The sequence below is a fragment of the Mchenga conophoros genome, linkage group LG13 (genome assembly GCF_057382185.1).
Source record: "Mchenga conophoros isolate Kocher_MC1m ecotype Shallow Benthic linkage group LG13, M_conophoros_male_GT1.1, whole genome shotgun sequence".
In the NCBI taxonomy this organism is placed as follows: domain Eukaryota; kingdom Metazoa; phylum Chordata; class Actinopteri; order Cichliformes; family Cichlidae; genus Mchenga; species Mchenga conophoros.
In genome coordinates this window covers 2,022,510-2,047,945 of record NC_140538.1, presented here as the reverse complement: position 1 = coordinate 2,047,945, position 25,436 = coordinate 2,022,510, and the positions used below count along the sequence as shown (strand labels likewise).

The window sequence follows — 25,436 nt, the reverse complement described above, 5'->3', positions numbered from 1 at the left end:
CATATGAGCCGCTGGTACTTAAATTAGCTAGTTGCCCAGGCAACCAGAGGCTGGCATGTGCAGTATGGACCAGCCGGCAGCAACTTAGGAAGGAGCGGGTCACTTCCTGTGTGGAGGCGCTTTCCCTCGAGCATCGATCTGTATCTGATCCCAGTCTCGGTTCACCCTGTGCCTGAAAACAGCTGGTATAGCCCCTCCCCCTTTAAGCCCCACTCCGTACCGACAACCCACTTTCTTCTGATTGGCCGGATTGTGGAAGCCTGCTGAGGGGCCTTTGTCCATTATTACAGAGACGTGAAGAAAATTTTAATGAACTAAACATAAATGTGTGTCTGACACGGACCGACAACAACGACAATAATAACAAAAACCAGCCAATGAAATATGAAGAAACAGCTGATGTCATCACAAAGGGATGAACACAGGTGTAATGTGAAGCGGTCGGCGCAGAGGATTGCTTTCATAGAGGTTTGTAAACGTGTGTCACGTCAGGAGAGCGTCTTCAGGACGAAAACAAACCTTCACAGGTTTTTAAACGGGGTAACTTAGGTACAGGTTCAGGTAAAGGTTCACAGGTGTGTCTCCGGCTCTACCTTCTTCTTGCGGCTCTGCGGGTGCTGCTGCCCATCCTGGGTTTTTCCCAGCAGGTCGGGGAAGGCCAGCGGTTTGAGGGAGCGGGAGCGGGGGGTCCTGGGATACCTGAACGGGTCGTTGTCCCTCGAGTCCCGCCCGCTCCGGACCGAGCACAGCGAGCGCGAGCGCATGCGGCCCGTGGAGTGGATGCTGTTGACGCCGATCATCTGGGCGGTTTGAGTCGGGATCCAACAGATAAAAAAAGTCCAAACTTTTTATGTTTCCTGTACAGAAGATCCTTGGGCCAGCATTCACCGCTTCCACGGAACAGCGCGGCGGATCTAACAAAGTCCAGCCCGTTGATGACCGCCGGTCTGTGTCGCTTCAGACTCGAACCCACGTCACGAGCTTCCAGACTGTAGATGAGTGCAGGAAGAAGCCGAGGAAGCGAGGAGGTGAGGGTGTGTAAAATAGAGACGGGCTAATGACGGCCACTGACGAGCGGCTGGATGGATGGTGCCTCTGCGAGCTCGGCCTGCTGCATTATGGATCCGGCTCTATTCATTATGCATAAAAACACAGCAGCTCTTCATCAGCCTCATGATCCTGCTGGCTGCCGGCCGGAGCCTCGCTCAGGTGTTCAGAGCCAAAAGCACGAAAGCAGGAGGACGCTGCCAAGAAACAAACCTGTGGACTCCTCTGTGCCTGGAACGCACTGGAATCTGCAGTTACGAGTCAAACGTACGATAGTTTAGTCCCAGGGCTGTGATTTCCAAACTGAGGGACGACTTTCTATCACTCAAAATGTTTCATTCTTCCCATTTTAAATCAAACAAGATGACATTAATGTTGGCTTTAAGGCTAAAATGAGCCTTTTTGTGCACGAACTCATATTTCTGTTTAGGAAAGCTAAAATCATTTTATTTTGAAAATAAATCACATTTATGCCGATGTCTGATAAACTATTTCATAAATAACTGTTTACAATTAGCTTTAATATGTTTGGACTGCAATTCATTTAAAGCAGAAAATTTTAGCTGCAGAAATGAGCGATTCAGACAATCAACATCAAACGTTTGACGTTTTCTACAAATTAATATTTTTTTAAAGGGTTTTACAGTTTTTATACATTTGATCAAATTCAAAATCAATTAAAACTGAAAATTTGAGACTTTAAAGTTGCTGTCAGCCGTCGACACATCTGCCTCCAACCACACACACTCCAGACTGTCTGAGAGAGTGTGTGTGCGTGTGTGTGCGTGTGTGTGGTGTGTGTGTGTGTGTGTGTGTCTGTGTCTGTGTGTGTGTCTGTGTCTGTGTGTGTGTGTGTCTGTGTCTGTGTGTGTGTGTGTCTGTGTGTCTGTGTGTGTGTGTGTCTGTGTGTCTGTGTGTGTGTGTCTGTGTGTGTGTGTCTGTGTGTGTGTGTGTGTGTGTGTGTGTGTCTAATCCATCAGCGATTCAGAGGCAGTGACATGAAAATCATCCGAACCACAGCTCTGAGCTCGTCCTGGATTTTGGGGGGTCTGTGCTGCTGTTGAGCCTCCTGATGCAGCGGCCGTGGAGGTGCTGTTAGCGGAGGAGAATCCCTGGACTGCAAATAAAGCTGCGTGACGGAGGAGAGGCATCAGCTCGCTCTCACATCCAAAAAAGAAAAGAGGAAAAGCAGGGAGGCTGGGCGAGCGAGCACACCCACACAGGCAGACAAGGAGAGAGAGAGAGCACCCCCAAAACTGACGTCAGCTTCCTCCAGCTCCCTGATGGAGGACGGACGGACGGACGGACGGACGGACGGAGGGCGGAGGTGGAGGCACAGGAGAGGCTAATGAGGAGGAAAAAAGCAGAGAAAGGAGGTTCTCCTGTTGCACTCTGATGAAGAGAGAGAATCCCTCCTTCCTCCTCCTCACATCTCTCTTGATCTCTTCGTCCTCCAACTTCACTCCCACTCTTCTCCTCCTCCTCATTCACTTGATTTCCTCCTGCAGGAGAATCCCTCTGTCAGGTCAGGTGAGCTCACTCGTCCTCCTCTTCTTCGTCTTCTCTTCCTCCTCCCCACTGAGACACTGAACTGTTGAGGACTGTTTGCTCGCTCTCCCTCCTCCTCCTCCTCCTCCTCTGTCTCCCTCTCTCTTTTTTCCCTCGCTCTCGCAATGCGCATTTTCCCTCAGCTGCAGCAGCCAATCGGAGGCCAGGGATGGGAGCTTCAGCCCGCCTTCTGTCCTCCTTGGAGCTGTCAGTCACGGTGGGTTCACAGAGCTGAATGTAAATGCAGCTGAGAGACGATCAGCAACAAAAACTCAAATTCAGCTGAACGTGAAAAATATGACAGCGAGCCGACGACGTGTAAGCGAAGACACCAATCACATTCACGCCCAATAAAATCAATAATCAATACAGAATCAGTTTTAGCTCAACTTCAGTAAAAGCACACTCAGGACCTGAATGTTGAACTGTGGAAACCGTTTTCACGCAGAACGACCACAACGAGACGCAGAACGACCACAAAGAAACAGAACGACCACAAAGAGACGCAGAACGACCAAAAAGAAACAGAACGACCACAAAGAGACGCAGAACGACCACAAAGAAACAGAACGACCACAACGAGACGCAGAACGACCACAAAGAGACGCAGAACGACCACAAAGAGACGCAGAACGACCACAAAGAAACAGAACGACCACAAAGAGACGCAGAACGACCACAAAGAGACGCAGAACGACCACAAAGAAACAGAACGACCACAAAGAGACGCAGAACGACCACAAAGAGACGCAGAACGACCACAAAGAAACAGAACGACCACAAAGAAACAGAACGACCACAAAGAGACGCAGAACGACCAAAAAGAAACATAACGACCACAAAGAAACAGAACGACCAAAAAGAAACATAACGACCACAAAGAGACGCAGAACGACCACAAAGAAACAGAACGACCACAAAGAGACGCAGAACGACCACAAAGAAACAGAACGACCACAACGAGACGCAGAACGACCACAAAGAGACGCAGAACGACCACAAAGAGACGCAGAACGACCACAAAGAAACAGAACGACCACAACGAGATGCAGAACGACCACAAAGAGACGCAGAACGACCACAAAGAGACGCAGAACGACCACAAAGAAACAGAACGACCACAAAGAAACAGAACGACCACAACGAGACGCAGAACGACCACAACGAGACGCAGAACGACCACAACGAGACGCAGAACGACCACAACGAGACGCAGAACGACCAAAAAGAAACATAACGACCACAAAGAGACGCAGAACGACCACAAAGAGAAACAGAACGACCAAAAAGAAACATAACGACCACAAACAGACGCAGAACGACCACAAAGAGACAGAACGACCACAACGAAACAGAACGACCACAAAGAGACGCAGAACGACCACAAAGAAACAGAACGACCACAAAGAAACAGAACGACCACAAAGAGACGCAGAACGACCACAAAGAAACAGAACGACCACAAAGAGACGCAGAACGACCACAAAGAGACAGAACGACCACAAAGAGACGCAGAACGACCACAAAGAGACATAACGACCACAAAGAGACATAACGACCACAAACAGACGCAGAACGACCACAAAGAGACGCAGAACGACCACAACGAGACGCAGAACGACCACAACGAGACGCAGAACGACCACAACGAGACGCAGAACGACCACAACGAGACGCAGAACGACCAAAAAGAAACATAACGACCACAAAGAGACGCGGAACGACCACAAAGAGACGCGGAACGACCACAAAGAGACGCGGAACGACCACAAAGAGACGCGGAACGACACTCTGAGTGAAAAATGACCACAAAACAATCCAGGACAACGTCTGTGGCTCTGTGAATATTTAAAGATGATTCTGTGGTGTTTGTTCACCTGTTGGGACTATTACTGAAGTAAACTGTGTTACTGTCTGAGCTTGAGCTTTGAATCTGATCATCCGTTTCCTTTCTTACAAACTGTCCCAAATACAGAGCGCTTCTGCTGTGGACAGCGCGAGGACTTTCCTTCCTCTCTGACTGCAGATAATTCATGTTTTTGTCTCATAAATATTCGACATTCACTGTTTTCTGCTCTCAGCCAGTCAGTCGGTGCTGCTGCCCACACACTCAGCGCTTCATCAACAAGCAGCCATCCAACCAGTGCCAAGCTGAAGGCAAGAAAACACTCAGCACACACGTTAACACAGAGCAACGACGATGATGATGATGGTGGAGGTGAAGAGGTGACGCAGATTCACGTTGATCGCTCCGAGGCTGAGATGGAAAAACTGAGACGGAAACAAAAGAGTGGGAGACTGACACACACGTATCCACGAACGCGCGCACACGCACACTCGTTCTGCCTGGCGGCCACAAGAAGTAAAATTAATGCATCTCTCTCCTTTTTCTGCTCTGACGGCCACAAACCAAGAATCGCTGCGGGGACTTCACCTCCTCCTCAGGACACCAAGCCAGTCCTCACACTGCCCATCATCCAATTTAACGCTGAAGACTAGTGTAAGGCTGGAAGAATGTAATGTCCTCACAGGGAATGGAAACAAGGATGTGTGCGCGCTCATGCTTTAGTGTCTCTGTGTAGTCCGATGTCACTTTGAACTCCTCACGCTGAGGACGCGTCCACATTACAGGGACAGGTCTGAAATCCGAGCACTCCACTGGGCTGGAGCGGCCCATTTAAGGGTTCACACTTGTGTAAGCATCGTTCTGGTCTGTGGGCTCGGTAGCTGCAAGCACCAACAGTGATGTCATCGCAGGCCGGTGGCCATCCATCCCGGCGCTCGAAGCGTGCTGGACTTGCTGCAGTCTTTTAATCAGTCATAGGCGTGTGTGTGTGTGTGTGTGTGTGTCGTACCTTGAGCAGATCTTTGGGAAAATCTTTTCCGTTGTTGAGTCCTTCCAGGTTGGAGATGAACTGGCTGCAGGACATCCTCTTGCCCACGTTCTGCACGCACACGCACACACACACACACCTCAGATGTGATTGTGACAGACTGAACATGAACACACAGTCAGCTGATCTGTGACGTTAGCTCGGGATGTGAAATCATCGGCTGGTTAGCAGATCAGCTCGCTGAGCTTGGACGACTCGTCCCCGCTCAGCACACAGTAAGTCACCCGTGTTAGCAGCAAAGCTAGTCTTACCCCAAATTACCCAAAGTTAAAACAGCTGTGGGTCGGATCTGACCCCACAAACCAAAGGACGCCTCGCTGATGCTGACGGGAGCGCTGAGAACGCTCTGGAAACAGAAACGGTTCCACCTGATATAAAAGCCGCACAGGTGGAGTTAAACCCTTCTATTCGGTGCTAGAGTCGGGTTTAACGCGAGGGGGGCAGCGGAGACCGTCTTCCTGTCACTCCTGCTGTAACGGTCAGAGGAAACGTGCAGGCATGTTGCCGCAGTAAAAGTCAGCACTTCCTTAAAAAAGTTCATTAGCAGAAATGAAGAATGAGCCCGATGAGCCCGCGGCGCTCCTCAGTGATGACGAGTCAGTCAGTTATTTGTTAGTATTTTCATATATTTGTCACATTTTTAGATCAATATTTCAATAATAACACAAAGTGGATTTTCACATTAACGTCTCCGAATATTTCTTTACTCATTTTTATATTTATTCACATTTTTATAAAACTTTCCTTTTTTAACATTTTTCAAATGATATCATTATAATGAAATTCTGGAAACAAATATTTATCATTTTATTATTTTTTCCGTTTATTAATTTGTTATTGATGAAATTCACACTGAACTTTAATATTTCCTGTATGTCACACCAACAAGGAAGCAGCAGGTGACATGAAACAGGAGGAAACTCGCGGGAACGCTCGAGTGGCAGATGACGCCGACGTGCTTTCAATCGACCAGATTAGGAGTTCCTATTAAACGTAACGACCAATCAGCCGACGGCTCGGGTTCACTCACGTTTCCGTGCAGGTCCGTGTTCAGCAGCATGATGGCACAGGTCAGAGTGTGGACGCTGTCTGTGGGACAGAGCGACAGACAGAGGGGTCAGACGGGTAGGACAGGTGAAAGAGGACAGGTAGGACTGACGGTACCTTCGCTGGTCAGGCTCTCCGAGTTGCACTGTCTGTACCTCCTGGAGAAATGAGCGAGGACTCTCTCTCTCTCCTGAGTTTCCCCCATCAGAGCAAACTGCCTCAGAAACATCCTGAACGAAGAAACAGATGTTAAAGAAGCTCATTATGATGTCACCAGAACACCTGAACAGGTGAGATGAACACAGACACACCCACTGCACAGGTTTTTCACATTAAGCCCTGTGATAGTGCCAGTCCTGCTGTAAACTGACAGAATTTGGGATGAAGTCAGAAAAAGTTCCGCGTTTAAACTCTGAGCTTCTCCATCAGAAAGGTGACAGCAGAGCACGCAGGAAGTGACTGACTGCACGCCACGGCACACCGTGACTGGTTCATATGAACATCTGGACCTCCTGCAGATGTTCAGGAGGCCATCGCGCAGTTGAACAAACATTAAAGAACCGCAGAGCGACGGGAGGTGCTGCCAGTGAGCGAATGTAAGACAATCGCGTCTGCACGCTCTGAAATACACACGGACAGGAAGCGGGACTCACCTGAGCGCCTGGTCGATGGTCAGACCCGTGAAGTCAAAGTTGGTGAGATATTCCTCGGCCACCATCTGACTGAACTCATTACTGCAGAGAGAAGCAGGCGTGTTGGTGTAACACGAGCACGTTTTACTAAGGATTATCACTGTATCACTACACCGGCTGCCTTATTTCTGTGACAGGATATTACAGAAAAGAACAGAGCATTAAACCTCCACCTGCAAACCAGAACTTTACCTGAAAGGTGAACAGGAAGTAAAAATCTGCATGTTTATATTAAACCTGGAACCAGGAAGTAACAGTAAAGCTCGACTAGCTCGTCCCGTGACGTGTCACTCAGACTCAAGGAAGTGAAATCAGGACATTAGCTCTGCTGAATCTGCCCGCGCTAACTGCGCGGTGACATCATCGGTTAGCTGGTTGAGTCGCTGCAGTGTGACCAGCAGGAGGCCGTGATATGTTCACTGCACGCTGGAAATTCCTGTTTTTGTTGGATGTGAAAAAATGTAATGTTGTGAACCAGCTCTGTGTGCAGGTGTACTGCTGTAAAGGCCACACACTAAAACTCGCTGAAAAGCCTTCAGCTGATCCAAAATGCTGCAGCAAGAGTCCTGACAGGGACTAGAAAGAGAGAGCAGATTTCTCCTGTTTTGGCTTCCTGTTAAATCCAGAATTCAAAATCCTGCTCCTCACATACAAGGTCTTAAATAATCAGGCCCCATCTTATCTTAATGACCTTGTAGGACCATATCACCCTATTAGAGCACTTCGCTCTCGCTCTGCAGGCCTACTTGTTGTTCCTAGAGTATTTAAAAGTAGAATGGGAGGCAGAGCCTTCAGTTTTCAGGCCCCTCTTCTGTGGAACCAGCTTCCAGTTTGGATTCAGGAGACAGACACTATCTCTACTTTCAAGATTAGGCTTCAAACTTTCCTTTTTGCTAAAGCATATAGTTAGGGCTGGACCAGGTGACCCTGAATCCTCCCTTAGTTATGCTGTAATAGACGTAGGCTGCCGGGGATTCCCATGATGCATTGGGTGTTTCTTCTTCACTCACTATGTATTAACAGACCTCTCTGCATTGAATCATATCTGTTATTAATCTCTGTCTCTCTTCCACAGCATGTCTTTATCCTGTCTTCCTTCTCTCTCCCCAACCAATCACAGCAGATGGCCCCGCCCCTCCCTGAGCCTGGTTCTGTCGGAGGTTTCTTCCTGTTAAAAGGGAGTTTTTCCTTCCCACTGTCGCCAAAGTGCTGCTCATAGGGGGTCACATGATTGTTGGGTTTTTCTCTGTATGTGTTATTGTGGGGTCTGCCTTACAATATAAAGAGTTTGAGGCGACTGTTGTTGTGATTTGGCGCTGTGTAAATAAAATTTAATTCATCAACTGTTCTGCATGAAGTCCCCTGCTCTTCACGTTACTCTGCGAGCCCAAAGTTTTAACACACACACACACACACACACACACACACACTGACTTCTTGCTGAGCTGGCGAGCGACGTCAGACTTCCTGAAGCCCTCCAGGTTGTAGAGGCGTTTAGCGAGACGTTTAGCCGCCTCCAGGTCGGGCTTCATGCCGTTGGCCAGCGTGTCGTCACTGCCGCCGAGTGCCAGGCGCTCCGCCACATCGGCCTGCGGGTAGAGCAGCTCGGGCGGTCGATTCACTGGACGCTCCCTGACAACATAAACACAAAAGGAGATTCATGCTTCAGGACTTTCAGATCCTTTTTCACTGAAGGACAAAATTATTTCTGGTTCCTGTTCTCAGAGTTCCTCCTGTGACGCAAACACGCGACACAAAAACACTTGGAGTTTATCTTAAATGTGACAAACACGAGGAGGACTCTGGTTTAATGTGAGGAAATCTGTTGGATTTAAGGCTCAGCTGAGCAGAAGAGGAAAAGATCCCTTAAAAGTTTCAGCTTCAGGGTAAGGAGGAATAACACCCAACTGTGGACAGTTGGAGGGGGAAACTCAAACCCTTTGCCTGGAATCAGCCTGCTCCCCAACAGTCACTGAACTTAGACTCAGCTCAGTGACCAGACTACAAGCTTTTAAAGATTACTGCATTCCACATCTCTGTGACAGGCTTATACCCGAACGTACAGGTCGGAGGGATGTTAACGGAGACGCACATCAATATGGAGAAACTCCAAGTAAAAGACGCAGTTCAACTTCCAAAACTCAGAAACACTTTAGAGCAGGGGTGTCAAACCCCAGGCCTCGGGGAGTGAAAACGTATCCCTGCTGCAACACACCTGACTAAAATTAAAAGGTCATTAGCAAGACTCTAATGAACTAGACTGCATGGTGGCGACCCCTAACCCTACTGAAGTAAATTTAAATAAATATAAGTGTTCGGAAAAATGTACTTCTAAAAGTTCTTTTATTGCACCGTGTTCGTTCACTCATCAGCTTCTGTAACATGAATCAAAAGGCTGAACTGCCACCTCAGCATGCAGTCAAGTTAATTAGTCTAATGACCTTTTAATTTTAGTCAGGTGTGTTGCAACAGGGACACCTTTTCAAGAGTCTGACACCCGAGCTTTAGAGGGGGGTTGGTTGGGTGTACGGAAGGACAGACGGATGGTTGTTTGGATGGATGGATGCTCGGTTGGATGTTTGGATGGATGGATGCTCGGTTGGTTGTTTGGATGGATGGATGCTCGGTTGGATGTTTGGATGTTCGGTTGGCTGGACAGATAGTTGGATGGATGCTCGGTTCGGTGGATGGATGGATGCTCGGTTGTTTGGATGGATGCTTGGTTGGATGTTTGGATGTTTCACATCCCAGAGGAAGTTGTAGTTATTCAGAACTGGCAGCATCATGTTCAGTTAAAAACAAAACTTTATGAAAATCAAACTTATGGTGTCCTTCATATACAATAACAATAATAATAAGACAGTGTTAGATTATACAGCAAAATAAAAACATATAAACAAATAAAACTATAAAACTAAACAAGGTAACAATAGAGTAAGCCCAAGTAATAATGAAGGGCCTGCAGTTCTGAGACGTGATTTACAAATAGAGAGTTTATAGTCCGGAGACGGAGAGTTATCGTTGCAGTTTTAAGAGAGGGTGGAACAGAACAAGAGATGAGACAGGAGAGGACAGTATTAGTGATCATCGACCCAAGAGAGCGGACTGAAAGTTTAACAACATTAAGATTGGATCGAGTTACTAATAATAGAAGATTTTTGAATTATTATAGGAAGTTTAAAACTGGAATAAGAAGGCGACAGTAGGAATTACCATATCAGCAGAAGAAGGCAGCTGTTAATGAAGATTCACAGGTTTGGTCTAAGAAAGTCCATAAATGTGTGTGTGCAGCAGAGTGTGTGTGGTAACGGTATCTGAAGGCTTAACAATACTGTATGATGTCAGAGTACGAGTGTAGTGAGCAGATACAGCCTGAGAACGAGCTTCTTTCTAATGCTAGATATGTGAGATACACGTCCTTATGAAGTCCAGTTTGAAGAGACAGCTTTGAGTGCGAGCCCACCAGGCAAGGCTAGCTAGCCCACTCTGGTCAGCCTGGGTCAGCCTGGGTCTGCTGAGGCTGCGCTCGCAGCTGTCTCTGCTCGCTGTACCTCACCAACCAGCTCTCCACCTGCCGCAGGTTCTGTTAGAGCGAGGCTCCGCTCACGGAGGAGCTCCAGAACCGCTGGCTGCACCCAACGTGGAGGAGTCGAGTCGGGAGCAGCCGAATGACATCAGGGACGCCACAACCCGGCACGAGGGAGCCGGGAGCAGCAGCTTGCCAGCGAGGAATCGATCACGGGTGACATCACGCTCTCAGAGGCACCAGAAAATAAAAATGAAGCAACAAACGATCAGCGGATGTTCCAGGACACGGATTTATAGATCGATCATGAAACCGTCAGCGCAGAGCGAAGGCGCGACGATGACTCCGTGAACCTCAGTGTCTTTGTGACCTCACATCTCGCTCACGTGTCACATTTTGAGCATCAGCATGAATACAGCGATTGCTTTCTGTTGCCATGGTTACCCTGCAAACAGGAACTGTTAGCAGCTAATGCGGTGTGACATTTAGCAGGTCACAGAGTGGGAAAAGCTTCCTTTTACATACGTAGGCGGAGACACTGAAGAGGTTATTCCTGAAAAAAGTGATAAATTATGGAAGCAGGTGGCGGCGGGCGGCGAGCAGCGGTTTCTGTTTTTATCAGCTTCTTTTTGGGTGTGGAGCGAAAACTCGAGCAGGTACTTGTCTGTTACTCTGGAGATAAAAATACAGAATTCATTCAAACTGAGGAGACGCTCTCCGTCCGCTTTGATAACACCTGATATCCTCCTTCAGTAACATCCAACACACAAACATCCAGTTCAACCAGTGCTCAGTGCAAATGCTCCCAGCCAGCGTCAGCATTTGAACGTGAGAGACGGGGCACATCTAACTGCAAACACGTTAATGCGCCGTGTGCGGCTGTGTTTCCTTCTCCAGCCTGCAGTCTATTTATAACCCGAGTGTTTGCTGCTGCATCGACCAGCCTCTCCTGAAGGATCGATACGGCCTCGTGTGCGCAAACGTCACCAAGCCGAGCAGGAATACTTTTAATTTAACGCACCTATCTGCCGCCGTCGTCGTGGGAATGTGTCCGTTGTCCATCGGCCGTTCTTCGCTCGCAGTTGCTCTTTACATAAACGCACTTTTTAAAACATAAAAAAAACCTCAGGCACGAAGAGGAAATGAAGTCAGAGTTTTGAATGAGAGTCTGAAAGTGGGAAGTGGTCAAACCACCGTGTGGACTACATCTACTTCCCTTAATGAGCTTCCCTTTACTGGACCGGGCGGTCAGCAGGCCTGCAGGCAACTAAAGGTTGTCTCATAACATAATAATTCATTCAGTTATCCATGTAAGTATGATGGATCAGAAAGCAGCAAAGGCATGTTTGTCAGAGATTACAGAGAAACACAACGACGCCGAGAGCCTCTCCAGAAAGAAAACACACCAAATGCAGCCGAATACAAAGCTGGGACAAACCACAGGAAACACAACTACACAGCTACACGACCACAGAAATAAAACAGAAAAACACTTGAAGTGCAATCGAATCTCCTGGAGCACGACACATTACAGGAAGAGCTTCTAATATTAAAAACAGAAAAACATACTGAACGTCCAAATAAACACGACAGTAAAACACGTCTCATTCAATAAAGACAAAAGGTCAGAATAAGAAAACGTGACCACACAACACCGCCGGGTACAGAAAGCACCGCCTGATCCCTGCAACACGATAACCAGAAGCACACGAGTCAGAACCAAAACCAGACGCGGGCCAGAAAACAGAAAATACAATAAAACAACCGACACGACGAGGAGAGCGCAGGGCTGCGCCGGATCACTGCAACATGTTTTATTTTTCCTACAGCTTCAGTTTGTTTTGTTTGACATTTACTCTGATTACTCAAACATCATGTAGGAGTACATGATTACAGGGCGCTGCTGTTACAGCCAATGGCAGGACTGCGAGCGCCTCAGACTCAGAGCTGCATCAGTAGTATTTCCTGGTGAACGGAGGGAATGTGAGTCCGGATGTTTCTGTCGGCGAGTCCCTCCCACACTCGCCGATGCAGCCCACTCATCCCGGACAGAAATAACCAGCGGCCGGGGAACCTCGCTCAACAGGACGCCAGGAAATTCTTTCAGTGCATCTCTGAGTGCTCCGCCCACTTCCACCGACCGAGTTCAAGGTCAACGGCAGGCAGACGACGGCCTGCTCTGCCGCCGCCAACACGCTTCACAGAAAGCGCAGCTGCTTTTACAAAAGCCGAGTCTCGAGTCAGCAGGAAGAACACGCTCGGGTTTGTCGTCACGTCTGCTGTGAAGTAACAAACGTCCTCGTTCAGCTACGGCGGCTCATCGTTACTGACGCACATCAGCCTGCATCCAGCAGCCTCAACTCGTCGATGACCGCAATGTGTCATCAGCTCACGTTCATTTTGAGAGAAAAGCGTTTGAACGCCTGCGTTTCATTAAAAATGGCCGAAGGTTTGATTACACTGATGAGTAGGGATGAGTACTGATAAGATTTTCACGATTCCATTTTCGATTCTTTATCGATTCTTTTTAAAAAAGGAGAACACTAAGGTCGATTAGCTTAGAACTTTGTTTTATATCCTCTCTTGTCCCTGCCTACAATTAAACACATTCACTTACCGAAAATCATCTGCTGTGGCAAACGGGTGCAAGCCTTTGACCACAAACTGAGTCACTGCTCGGTGACATTCGTCTATCCTGCCTGAAAGGAGACGCTGCCGGTAGACTGCAGCGAGAACTGCCAGCATCTGAGCCAGACTCTGTCTCATCATGGTCACTAAATGCACAGTAATGGCAGGTTTGTAATAAGGCAGATCGCGCTAACATAATATGTTAGTTGATTATTTACCTGCCGCATTAACGGGAGAGGACGTGCAAACGTTACCGCTGCTGCTGGGTTGAGATTCACGAGTCTGGAATTAAAAACACGACATTCATTTAAGGTCATCATTTTGTGAGCAAATGGTTTTGCATATTCGTAGTGTTTCCTCCCTTAAATGAAACATCTACTTTGCAAGTATTGCAAGTTGCCCTGTTGTCATCCGTTCTCGTGAAGTATAACCAAACTTTTGAGCGTTTGAGCCGCCATGTTTCCTGCCAGGTAAATGACGCTCCACAACGTGGTGACGTCATTCGGGGCGACTGGAATCGATAAGGGAATCGTTTGCAAAAATGGCAAACGATTCCAAGGAATTGAAACAGTGGGAACCAGTTCTCAACAAGAACCGGGTTTCGATTCCCATCCCTACTGATGATGTCAGAGTTGATGTTATTTTATTGCTGATGCTTCTTAAACTCAGTGTGACTGATCCATCCTGTGACTGTCACAGCAGTATTACAGGATTATCATGATACTGTAATAGTTATGGATTCAAAATGTACTCTCCTTTATTTTTATTAACACATCATTAAAGCTTTAGCTTTAATAACTAGAGCATCAGGTGCACAGCACTCGGTGTTTCTGTTAAACATGTTTCACAAATGACAGACTGGACCTGTAAATCAGAACCGTGAGTCCTCTCTAATGGAAAAGCAGCAGCTCTGATAATAATTGTTATTAATTTGTGATGCTGTAAAGCTTTCACTTAAAGCACAGAGCAGCGGTCTGTTTCTCTGTGTTGTCCTGTTCTCTAATAAATGATGAATTTACTGAACTAAACATCAGAGAGAAGAACTACAGCAGGAAGGGGGATATTGAAAACTTTGAGAACTTAAATGTAAATGACCTCCTGTGACGTGCAGATTCTCTGTTTCCATACCAGGTGGAGATGGATGACAGCATTAGGATGCACGCCCAGATCCTTGTTGTTGAAAACGTCCATTTCCATTTTTCATCAGGCCCAATCTGGACACCTGGCGCTCCCCCCATCTGAGCTGAGACTGGTTTGATCCACCAGCTGAGACAGAGAGGCTTAGAACAATGAGTCACCGAGCAGCAGAGCGAAAAAACAAGACAGAAAGCTCGAAAACGAAAGGCCGGACGGGAGGAAAGCAGGAATGCAGAGAAAGGCAGAAACGCTGTTATTTTCCAGGGCGTGTCAGTCAGACTCACACCACAACAACCAAACCACAAACAGGCGCTGAGTGACAGCCAGCCGACACGAACATGAGGCTCTCGGAGCCCAGGTTTAAAGAGTTAGCCTGCTGTTAATCAGTGTTTGTGTTCATGTCAACAAAGCCCACATGCAGACCCCAAAGCAGCGCCGATGGAAAGCGTCTACAAACAGCTCACAGACCGACTGGTTCACAGTTCAGAATGACGCACGTTTACGGTCCTCAAAATGTTTCTGAGCGCATTATATGATTACTCGTTAAAAAGGAGACTGCAGTCCCTCTGGTGTCCAGCAGAGGCAGCAGTGAGTCAGTCCCCACAGACAAACACGTTTACAGGCTGATACACAAACTGCTCGTCTCTGTAGTAACAACGGCCCAGCGAGTTTGCACCATCAGGGGCGTGGCCTCTTTGACTGACAGGCAGCTGTAGCTGCTAGCTGTGTGCTAGCTTCACCTGAACTGGACCTCTGCATTGTGTTTATACTGTTGGAGCTTTTTTAATGACATCATGTGACCAATAATATGGCTGCTGTGAGGCTACTGTACAGACTGTGTGAGGAGGCGGAGCTTCAGTTGGGCTGCACAGTGAAATTTGATTTGGATGTTACTGATTAGCAGATATCTGTGTCTGAGCGATGCTAACATGCAGCCAATAGCTTAGCCTCGCGTCCAGACGTGGTCATCAAACCCGTCCAGATTTAGTGATCCGGTTTGGAAACACTGCCATGGCAACATGTGCCAGACTTTATCCTCAATCAGTCTGAAACAAACCCAAACGTCGTCCTGTAACCCGAGGACGATGAGACACCTCAGTGAAAGCGTGAGGCTTTCCTCAGACGGAGGTAAAAACAGCTCAGCCGTCACATGTCCCGCTCAGGCCTCACCACGAATCCAGCGCTTGATCTATAATGGATGCTCAGCTGGAAAGTTAAAACAGCAAACTTCCTGCAAACTCCAGAGGAGATCCTCTGCCTGCAGGGACTTTTATTCAGCAGGAACGTCTGGACCCAGTAAAAATCGCAGAAAGGTTCATTATGGAGTCTGTTTGAAGCGATGCGGAGCGAAGCCTCAGAGCAGAGCAGAGTTCCTGCTGAGTCAGATCACACAGTTTAACAGGAAAACCGAAGCAAGCCCAGAAACATGCGACGAACTCCTCCATCAGCACCCTGAGAGATAAACCTGAGGCTCACGTCAGGCTGTTAAAGGAGTGAAGGTCACGCCCTCACGAATTCAAACCCAGGCTGTGAAGACTGGACCAAAGGCACTCACAGCATCGGGAAGGGACTCCTAAAAAGATGTGTTGCAGGAAAAGCCTCAGTGTCCTACATAGTTCACACAAAACACTGAGAGGCTGCACGAGCTGCAAGTTAGCTTTTGTGACTGAAACCAACATCTGAGGAATGAGAGCTTTACTAGAATAAACCTTTGAGCGCTCCGAGTGACTTTTAATGTGAACATTTAGGTTTCTTTGATTGAAGGAAAACTTTGTAAAGTCCAAGGACGGTCTGCCTTTAACCTGCACACACAAACGGCAGAGTGGGCCGCAGTTTGCAAAGCTTTCATATATCAGACTGGCTGATGGTCAGTGCGTGCAGCACATCACACAAGCACCGGTTTGTTTTGGTTCCATAATGTGAAGTTTCTAAAACCACACTGTGTCAAATCCACAGTTTTAGTGTTTTTAGGGTTTTAACATCCAGGTTAAAATAGATGTGAAAACACATTTTAGTGAAACACGAATAAAAACTGAACGTACGGTGCACGAGAGCCTGAGTCCGTGTTAGAAATGTCCTGAAGTCCTTAAAGCGACTCAGCTGACTGGTTTTAAACCATCACGATGATGCGTCACATATCAAACACACCCCTTTGCTTCTCAGCCGTGTGTCCCCGTCGCCAACAGCTCACTCGCTCTTTAGTTCAGTTAAGAAACTTCAGTTCAGCAACAAGGACCGAGGTGCCACAGCCCGGACGTGCCCCAAAACCCCGCCCACCACAGCGTCCGACCATCAGGACATCCACGGCGCCATCTTTGGTGGTGACCGCTGCTCACGGGGTTAAAGTAAACTGTCGGTTCAGCTCTAGCCGGGACGGCACACAGAAAGTTTCAGTCAATAAAATAAATGTGGGAATGAAAGGATTCTTCTCCTGCTGGGCCAAAATCAATCCGTCCACAGGTGACTCGAGCTCAGATCAAAGCTTCATCTGTCACGTCAGCTGAACCAAACTGACGGACAACAGCGCGCCATGAAGCAAATCCCAACGCAACACTGTAGCTAAACAGTCGTTTTACTTGTAACTGAATGTAAAGCTCCAGCCTGACCTGCAGTTACCGGGCAGGTTTCCTAAGAGCGCCTCCTGCTGGGCTGGCTGGTACCAGCAGCTGTACTGTAAACTCGGTACGTGACGCCCGAGTCCCGCACCGCCTCTTTTTTATTTATATGTGAAATCTCCTGTGAATCAAACAAACAGCCCACATTATGAAAGAACTGAATCAGAACGAGTGAAAATACAGAGGAAGGCGTGCTGCACGGTAACGGCTGAGCAGAGGTTAAAACTGGCGGGCGGACGGCACGCGTCTCCTCCCAGCCTCCTTCCTCTCCTCGTGTACCCTGACACACACTGCTGCGGAGAGCGCGCGGCGACGGCGTGGGGACGTTTCACAGAGTTGCATCAGTGGAACAAAAAAAACGACCAGGCTGAAGTCCTGGGAGACGGCGACAGGACTGAGGGGCGTGTAACAGCAGGCCAGCCCAGATCCCTCTCTGCACAACCGCACAAGTTCAGAAAGTCATCGACAGACTGAGCTTACCCTCAGTGAACATTTTTAACAGGCCGCTGTTGGTTTTACAGATAAACTGCAGCTCACGACGTCTTTGAAACAACTTCCACTCATGAAAACAGTTCACCAATCACAACAAGACCCAAGACTCAGCTGATTCTCGTTCACTTTTTTTCTGTAGCTCAAATCACAACAGCAGTCACCTCAAGGTGCTTTATACAGTGAGGTAAAGACCTGCAATAACAGACTATCAGCACACATTTGGTGACAGCAGGAAGGAAAAACTGACAGGAAGAAGCAGGCTCAGGGAGGGCGTAACTCTACAGTGGTATCCATTTCTGCAGCGCTGCCGGTGTTTTCGTTTGCGACGCTAGAATAAATCTGTGTTTATGTGAAAGACGGGCGATATGAAGCTTCTGGTAGACGGACGCTAGCAGCCACAGACTGTATGGGAGCTTCGCTCAGACACGGAAGTCTGCGAATTAGCAACATCCAAATCAAATCCTCACATCTCACTGTGCACTCCGCAAACACCTCCAGCTCAGGTGAAGCTAGCAGACACCTAGCAGCTCAAAGAGGCCACGCCCCTAATAATGCGAGCCATTGTTATCTACAGAGCCAATAACAGTTCGTGTACCAGTTTTAACATGGGAGTCCGTGGGGACTGACTCGCTGCTGCCCCTGCTGGACGGTAGAGGAACTGCAGGGTTTGGCATCTGCACGCACTGGTTTTAAACCTCAGCATCACTCAAAAACAGCCGGAGACCAATCACACACCAGAACAGATCATCTCTTTGACCTTATGCTGTGGTGTTGTTTCCTGCTGACAACATTTAACTTTGTCATTTTTGTCAATAACAAATTAATAAATAATAAATTTAAAAGGATAAATTCCCTGCTGACATATTTACAGATCAATGACATCACTGATCTCATGTTTCAGACACAGGAAGCTTTAACCTCACCTGTACACAGCCGGGTAGGGCGAGGCATACATGTACCTGTCCTCCAGAGCCCCGCCCCCCCAGCACAGGATGTATCTCGCCATTACGACACGGCCCCGCCCACTCTCACACAGAGCCTGTGAGAGAGCAGCCGTCGATCAAACAACATCCACATCGACGCCTCCGAACCACGCCGAGCTGTTGTCGAGGGAAACGGAGCGACGTCACCCACACGTTAATCTGATGACATCATTAAGCTATGACATCATCTGCTCCCAGTTCTCCCCTTCATTCGGCGCCTCGGTAAGGAAATCCTCCAGCAGCAGCTTCCAGTCCTCCTCTTCTTTCTTCCACACTTTTGAAACCTCGGCGCGGCTCCTCTTCACAACTTTCCCTCTTTCTCCTCTCCGCTGGCCCGTCTCCTCGTGCTGCCTCTCTCGTCCATCAGCTGGCTTATTTTCCAGCACTGAGGGGAAGGAGGTATGCGCTTCCTCCCCCGTTTGACCCAGGACGCCCCTCCTCCTCCTCGGCTCCTCGCCCTCCCCCCTCTGTCCTCTCCTTCCCCTCTTCCTCTCTTTGTCTCGTCTCACCATCCTGGAAGTTTTCAGCGGCTCGATAAACTTCAGCCTCATCGAGGCGCCGCATGAACGTGACTGAAAGCTTAAGGAGAAACTTGGAACATGAGGATTTCAGCTGAGCGCGAGCAGCAACTTGTCTTTAATGTTCACATGAATAAGATAAATTCAGAATTTACTCATTAAACTGAACTCAGTACAGCATTTATATACACACACACATACAGTGTGTGTGTCACTCATGCAGAGCTCGGCGGGGCGGGGCCAGAAGCTACACCTCGTCCAAACGCTGCTCACACATCTTCAATATGAGCCACGACCCTGTAACCATCACTCGTCTGCACCACGTCAGCCTCGCTTCAACTAAAGTGCGTTTTATTCACAACGTCGCAGAAACACGACTACACTGCACACAAACCGAAACAGCGACGGCTCTGATTGGTGGAAGTGTTTAAACAGCAGGTCACACTGTGAGGCTACATCTGTGCACAGCCTGCTGCTGCGCTCGACCCACATCACATCTTTAAACCTTCCAGCTGAAAGTTGATCGTAGAGTCGTTGAAAAGAGCGTGCAGCCGCCGCTCTGCACCACGGTTATCAGAATCCATCTGAAGACACACAACTCAGAGTATTTACAGCCGCACACGAATGTGTTTCAGCTCACAGTAACAGCAAGGGACGTAGCTCCACGGCAGAAGCATCACCACGAACCGAGGGGAAGCAGGTCAGAGGTCAAAGGTCTGAACACACAAACAACAGATGGAAAACATCCACATGAATGACATCGAGGAGGAGGAGGAGGAGGAGGAGGAGGAGGCTTTACTGAAAACATTTCAGACTGTTTCTAGTTTTCAGACAGGAGTGGGAGGTCTTTACTTCCACCCTTCCTGAACCCATCTGGAATTTCCATCTATAGGCTGATGTGTGTGTGTGTGTGTGTGTGTGTGTGTGTGTGTGTGTGTTTTTACACCTATCCCTGTGAGGACAGACCTCCCACATGAGGCTGTTTGAAGCTGCAGATTAGGATTAGATTTATGGCGGGGGGCAGGGGGGCGGGGGCTGTAGTGCTGGAATGCATCATGTCCTCTTAGGATACGACGCACAGAGGTCCTTCGCGCATGTGAGCGTGAAGGCGCCTGGACTCGATGAGCGGGGACAAGGATACGAAGCTTCGGCCGTGATCCTGTTTTCATGTCCAAGTCTGAATTCCTCGCTCGCTGCAGCGCGATGTGAGTTTCTGCTGAGAACAATAAAGTTTTTGACTGCGTCTGAATTCGTCCACACCCAGCAGAAGCCGTGGCGCGAGGCCAAGAAGGAAAACGGCGAGCTCCTCCAGCTCGTGCTGGGAAAGCTCCCAGCAGCAGGCCGGCTGTTTCCATTTTACTCCTCAGATGTTTGAACGTGTTCGTGAGCAGAGCGACGTTTCAACAACACGAAAGCAAGAAAACGTACGAATTCTTCCGCTGAAGCCAACAACGGGCGGGAGCGAGCTACCCGATTTTATCCCGCCCCAGAATTTAAATCCATATTCTGCTCATTTCCACCTGAATGCTGTTATCCTGCACTCCGCTGGAGCCCGAGCAGGAATACAAACGCTCCAGGTCGTAATCCTTCAGGAGCCGAGCTGCACGTGGGCAGATTAGCTCAACTAATCTGGAGAAAAATAGAACTAACGGTTCAATTTAACAGCCGTGCTGCAGCCAACACAAACAGCAACTGCAAATGACGCTTAGTCAAAATAAACTGAGCAGGAAATGAAATGTTTTATCATTTGTTAAAAAGTAAAATGAGTGGTTCAAGCAGCCCAAAGCAGGTGAACGTGTGAAACTGTGAAGATCTGCAGGAAATCTGCAAAATTAGAGTGAGCTGCAACGATGCGGGTACGGACACGGCAACAGTCAGATGTTGTATTTTGGTAAGTTGTAATTAAAGCAAACGTGACGGTAACATGTGATGTTTAAGGTCAGGAGGAAGCAGATGATTGGCTGCAGAGAGAGGAAGTACGTGAGGGTGGTGCAGGACACGAGGACCGAGGTGTGGAGCAGGAGTGACAGGTGGGGGTGGGATTACATCAGGGATCTGCTCTGAGCTCCTTCCTGTCTGCAGCGCTGACGAACAGACTGACAGGTGACGTCAGGCAGGAGTCTGCAGACAACACTGCGATCTGCAGCGAGAGCGGGCGGAGGAGAGCCTGGAGAGGTGGAGGCGTGCTCTGGAGAGAAGATGAAGGAAAGTCGGTGGAAGCGAGACAAAGAGAGAACGAGAAGGTTTAAAGATGAAGGTGTTCAGATGTTCAGACCGCTCAGAGCCACAGAGGCTGAGACTGTCTGAGCATGTGCAGAGGAGGGAGGAGGGAGGAGAAGAGGGAGCAGTGAAGGAGGACACGCAGAGAGGCGGTGTAACAGAGCAGCATGCTGGGACAGGAGGTGGTGGAGGCAGGTGATGCTGGTCTAATCAAATCTGTTTGTTTTTGCCTTATTAATCATCCTGATAAACAAATGAAACATCAGCTGTCAGGATGAGTTTAATGCATCAAGTGCTGAACTGGTTTAGAGGGATGCACTGCTGCAACACAATGGATGCAGCGGGACACGCTTCAGCTGACCACACTCCATCAGCTGATGGGACCCGCGTCATGTGACCGCCGTGGTTTGGTTTAAAGGAAAGTAACCGTATAAAGCTGGAAGTGGAGCACGAGAGGATGTGCAACCAAAACCGCTCGGCGAGCATCAAATACGCCATCTTTGTTCTCCACGCAGAGCACGGAGCAAAGGAGAGCGCCGTGGAAACGTGTCGCTCATCGTCCTGTGGGAGCAGCCTGCAGTCAGCCTGCGACTCAGTCGGGTCGAGCTGTGCGTGTTGCATGCTGCATGGACAGAAGTTCAACCATCACCCCTGCAGGCAGCAGCAACCAGAGGAAAAGCAGCTGCAGCGCTGAGTCGAGCCGCTGCTGTCAGGTGACCTGAGCAATCACGCCACACGTTATCCTTTAATAATATCACAAAATAGCCACTGACTTCCTGTTTCTTTGTTGCTATCGAGCTGTGAGCTCGCTCTGCAGCGAGCTTTATCGAGAGGATGATTTTTCAGCTGATTTAGCATGATCTCAGGGCGGTGGTGCGTGAGACGTTTGGGGATTTTGTTTATTTAATGAAACATTTGATGTCCCTCATGTTTGGTGATATTTACTGTCTCTGTCTCAATATTTCTTATTTTGTGACCTCATACGTCTGACTGTGAAAATTCATATAAAACAAACTGAAACTTAAGAAATTTAATGCAAAAAGCCTGAAAAGTGTTTCCAGCTGCTCAGATGGCTGTTACACGACTTTAAAATGACGGTTTCATGATGTTTGTACGAAGCTGAGCCGAGGTTCAACACAGAAACACGAGCCGCCAATAACACAAATCGACTATTTCTCAACAACCACGACTCGGCCATCAAACTTAAATTCATAGTTTAGTTCAGCTCACCTCGTGCCTCATTAAGTGAAGTGCGTGAGGTGAACGAGGCTGAAAGCTGCTGCTGGTTTTTTAGGCTTTTAATCTGAGGATTAACTGGAGGAAAATAAAACGAGGTTAAAAACAGCTGCAGAGCCAGAGGGTTAAAAAAAGAAACGGAAAAATGTCCCGACTCAGCAAAGCGCCAAACAGAGCCGAGCAAATGTCTGCACTCTCCATCTGTATGACACACACACACACACACACACACACACACACACACACACACACACACACACACACACACACACACACACAGAGCTGTGCTGCCACCTTGTGGCTGATCTGAGTCCCTGCAGCAGTTTTCAGCTCTCATCACTTTAATCTGCAGATCACGTTTGCACAGCATCCAGAAAGTGCTACAACACACACACACACACACACACACACACACACACACACACACACACACACACACACACACACACACACACTAACCAGGAGCTCGTCTCCTCGTCTGGTCGGCCGCAGAACGAGCGAGCGCTCCGACTCACCTGATGCTGCTGTGGAGCGCTGGTGTCGAGCTCGCCTTCCTGAAGCCGTCTTTGAGGATGGAGCGACGCCACGACTCTCTCTCCGACTTGGACCTGACCGGAGGGCCGCCGTCGTCCTTGGAGCCTCCTCGGAGCCCCGCCCCCGAGGCGCAGAGTGCAAGTTCGGAGCGAGACGTTTCAGAGGCGGCGGACGGGTCCGGACGGGCCAGCGGGGCGAAGCTGAGCTCGATAATCTGCTTGGCGCTCTCGCAGATCTGACTCTGAACACACAGACGAGACAGCGTTATGTCCTGCTGCGCACAGGAAGCCGCGACCCGCCTCCTTTCTGCGTCCTACCTGGATCTCTGGCGTGAGGGTGGGGAGGTCGAAGGTGAATACGGACGTGGATCCCGAGGTCAGCAGGTCCACGCTGTCCAGGCTGCTGTACGACGTGCCCTTGGCCCGGTGGGACTCCATGATGCTCTCGAAGTGGCGGCTGAAGGAGTCCAGGTTGCTGTCGGAAGGTCGGCGGGGGCTGCCGATGGAGATCGGAGACTTGAGGCCCCCGTGGCTGTCGGAGGACTCGGGCGACCTGAGGAAGAAGAGTTAAACCGTGTTAAAGCCTGACTGCGTGTTTAATCCTGGCTTTCAGACGCTCACGCCGAGTCTCCTCATCAGACCCAACTGGGATCAAAGAAAAGTTTAAAAAGCCGAGCGGGAGGAATCTGAGGAGGAAAAGCCTGCACACGGCCTCTCAGTTTACACGCATGTGCGTTAAAGAGGATGAAAGAAGCAGGAGAGACGACTGCCTCCTACACAGGCAGCCCTTCTTCCTCAGCTGCAGCTCTGAATATAAAGCAGGGGGGTCAAATAGACGGCCTGCGGGCCAGAAACGGCCCACTGCGTGACATTTTAAAACGTGGCCTGTCATAGGCCAGAAAAGTAAGATACAGGAAGTCAGGACTTTACTGTTATGTTTAATCTGACAGGAGAAAAGCTTCTTCCAGGATTTACAGCTGAACACAACTTTTGTGGTTGTCGGATAATAAATCCTTCATTTCTGTGTAGCAGCGTCTCGTGTGATTATTCACGCAGGCAGGGCGGAGCTTTGAACATGAGCAGAAACCCTGATGAAAGTCGTAGTTTATAAAGTTTATAACGCAGCCAATAAACAGAAAACGTGCATATTTGTACAGGTAAATGCAGCCGTGTGCAAACAGACAGCAGACTGGAGTAAAAGCGATGCAGCGGCTGCAGAAGAGAGAAAAGCAGAGTTCAGTAAAGCTTCGAGGGTTTGTGGTGTAAATGAGCTCGATGCAAACAAGCCTGAAAACAACAATCTGAGCTTACATCGCCAAGTCTTTGAGTAATCAGTTACTCTAACAGCTCGACTATGAAACAAGCTGCTTCACTAAAGCTCACCCCCCCTCCCCCGCAGCCCCTTTCCTCGCCCTCTCACCCCTTCAGCAGCAGGCTGAGCACCTCCTCCTCCTCCTTCATGGCTTTCTGTCTCTGTCGGTCTCCCTGCATCCTGACGCTGGCCCAGCTCACCACTCCTCCTTCTTCCTCATCTTCCTCGTCTTCCTCCTCCTCCCCATCAACCTCCTTCCTTCCACCTGGGCGAGATTTTGGGGAGGGGTCAGCGGGGTTAAAATTGGAGTTTCCGAGGACACTGCGGTTACTCCCGAAGGCCGAGTCCGCCTCCTCGGCTGCCTCCGCCCGCATTACCTACACCATACGAGAGATGATGATAACGTATTTTAAAAGGAACCAGGTGAGATGCAAACAGGTGGAGGCGCACGCACCTCGTCCAGGTCGGTCTCACGGTAGCAGCGCAGAGGCACGGCGTCCAGGTCCGTCTCCGAGTATTTGAGGGTTCGCCGGATGATGCCAGTCTTGGGGGAGGAGCCTCGAGGGTCGGCGGTCACCAGTTCCACCTCGATCTGCTGGACCTCGTGATGAGACAGCTTTTGTCCCTCGGTTTCCCGCCCCCTCCTCTGATTGGCTGGTTTCAGATGGAGGGAAGAGGGTGGGGTGGGACTGGGCGAGCTGCTGGTCGGAGGCGTCGTGGACGGAGCGTCTACGGGAGGAAAAAGCAGATGTTCATAACGCCAAGTGTCAAAGAGCACAAAACAGGTCCTACGAAGTGTTGAAGCTAAACTCTGATTGGTCCCCAGTTTTCTGTTATTTTTATCCAATTCTAGTTTATTACCAAATCTTAGAGGCAACTTCAAGGTGTTCATATTGCAAAGTACTGACCTGCAATAACACAGAGAAACCCCAACAATCAACAACGCCATGTGAGCAAACACTTAGCGACAGCGGGAAGGAAAAACGGCGTTTTAACTGGATGTAACCT

General features: G+C 49.0%; 1 protein-coding gene across 2 annotated transcripts in view; it reads right to left on the bottom strand.

Moving 5' to 3' along the window:
- psda (pleckstrin and Sec7 domain containing a) overlaps positions 1-25,436 on the bottom strand; it is a 47,736-nt gene that overhangs the window by 7,515 nt on the left and 14,785 nt on the right. Inside the window, exons 6-15 of one of the 2 annotated variants that reach the window (XM_085295998.1) lie at positions 24,883-25,157; positions 24,537-24,805; positions 23,435-23,669; positions 23,099-23,358; positions 14,478-14,648; positions 8,663-8,860; positions 7,190-7,270; positions 6,654-6,766; positions 6,520-6,578; positions 5,451-5,540 (exon numbers count right to left, since the gene is read on the bottom strand). In XM_085295998.1, the coding sequence (XP_085152124.1) occupies positions 5,451-5,540; positions 6,520-6,578; positions 6,654-6,766; positions 7,190-7,270; positions 8,663-8,860; positions 14,478-14,648; positions 23,099-23,358; positions 23,435-23,669; positions 24,537-24,805; positions 24,883-25,157 (1,751 nt within the window). The remainder of the gene's footprint in view (positions 1-5,450; positions 5,541-6,519; positions 6,579-6,653; positions 6,767-7,189; positions 7,271-8,662; positions 8,861-14,477; positions 14,649-23,098; positions 23,359-23,434; positions 23,670-24,536; positions 24,806-24,882; positions 25,158-25,436) is intronic. The other variant, XM_085295996.1, reaches the window with a different exon arrangement.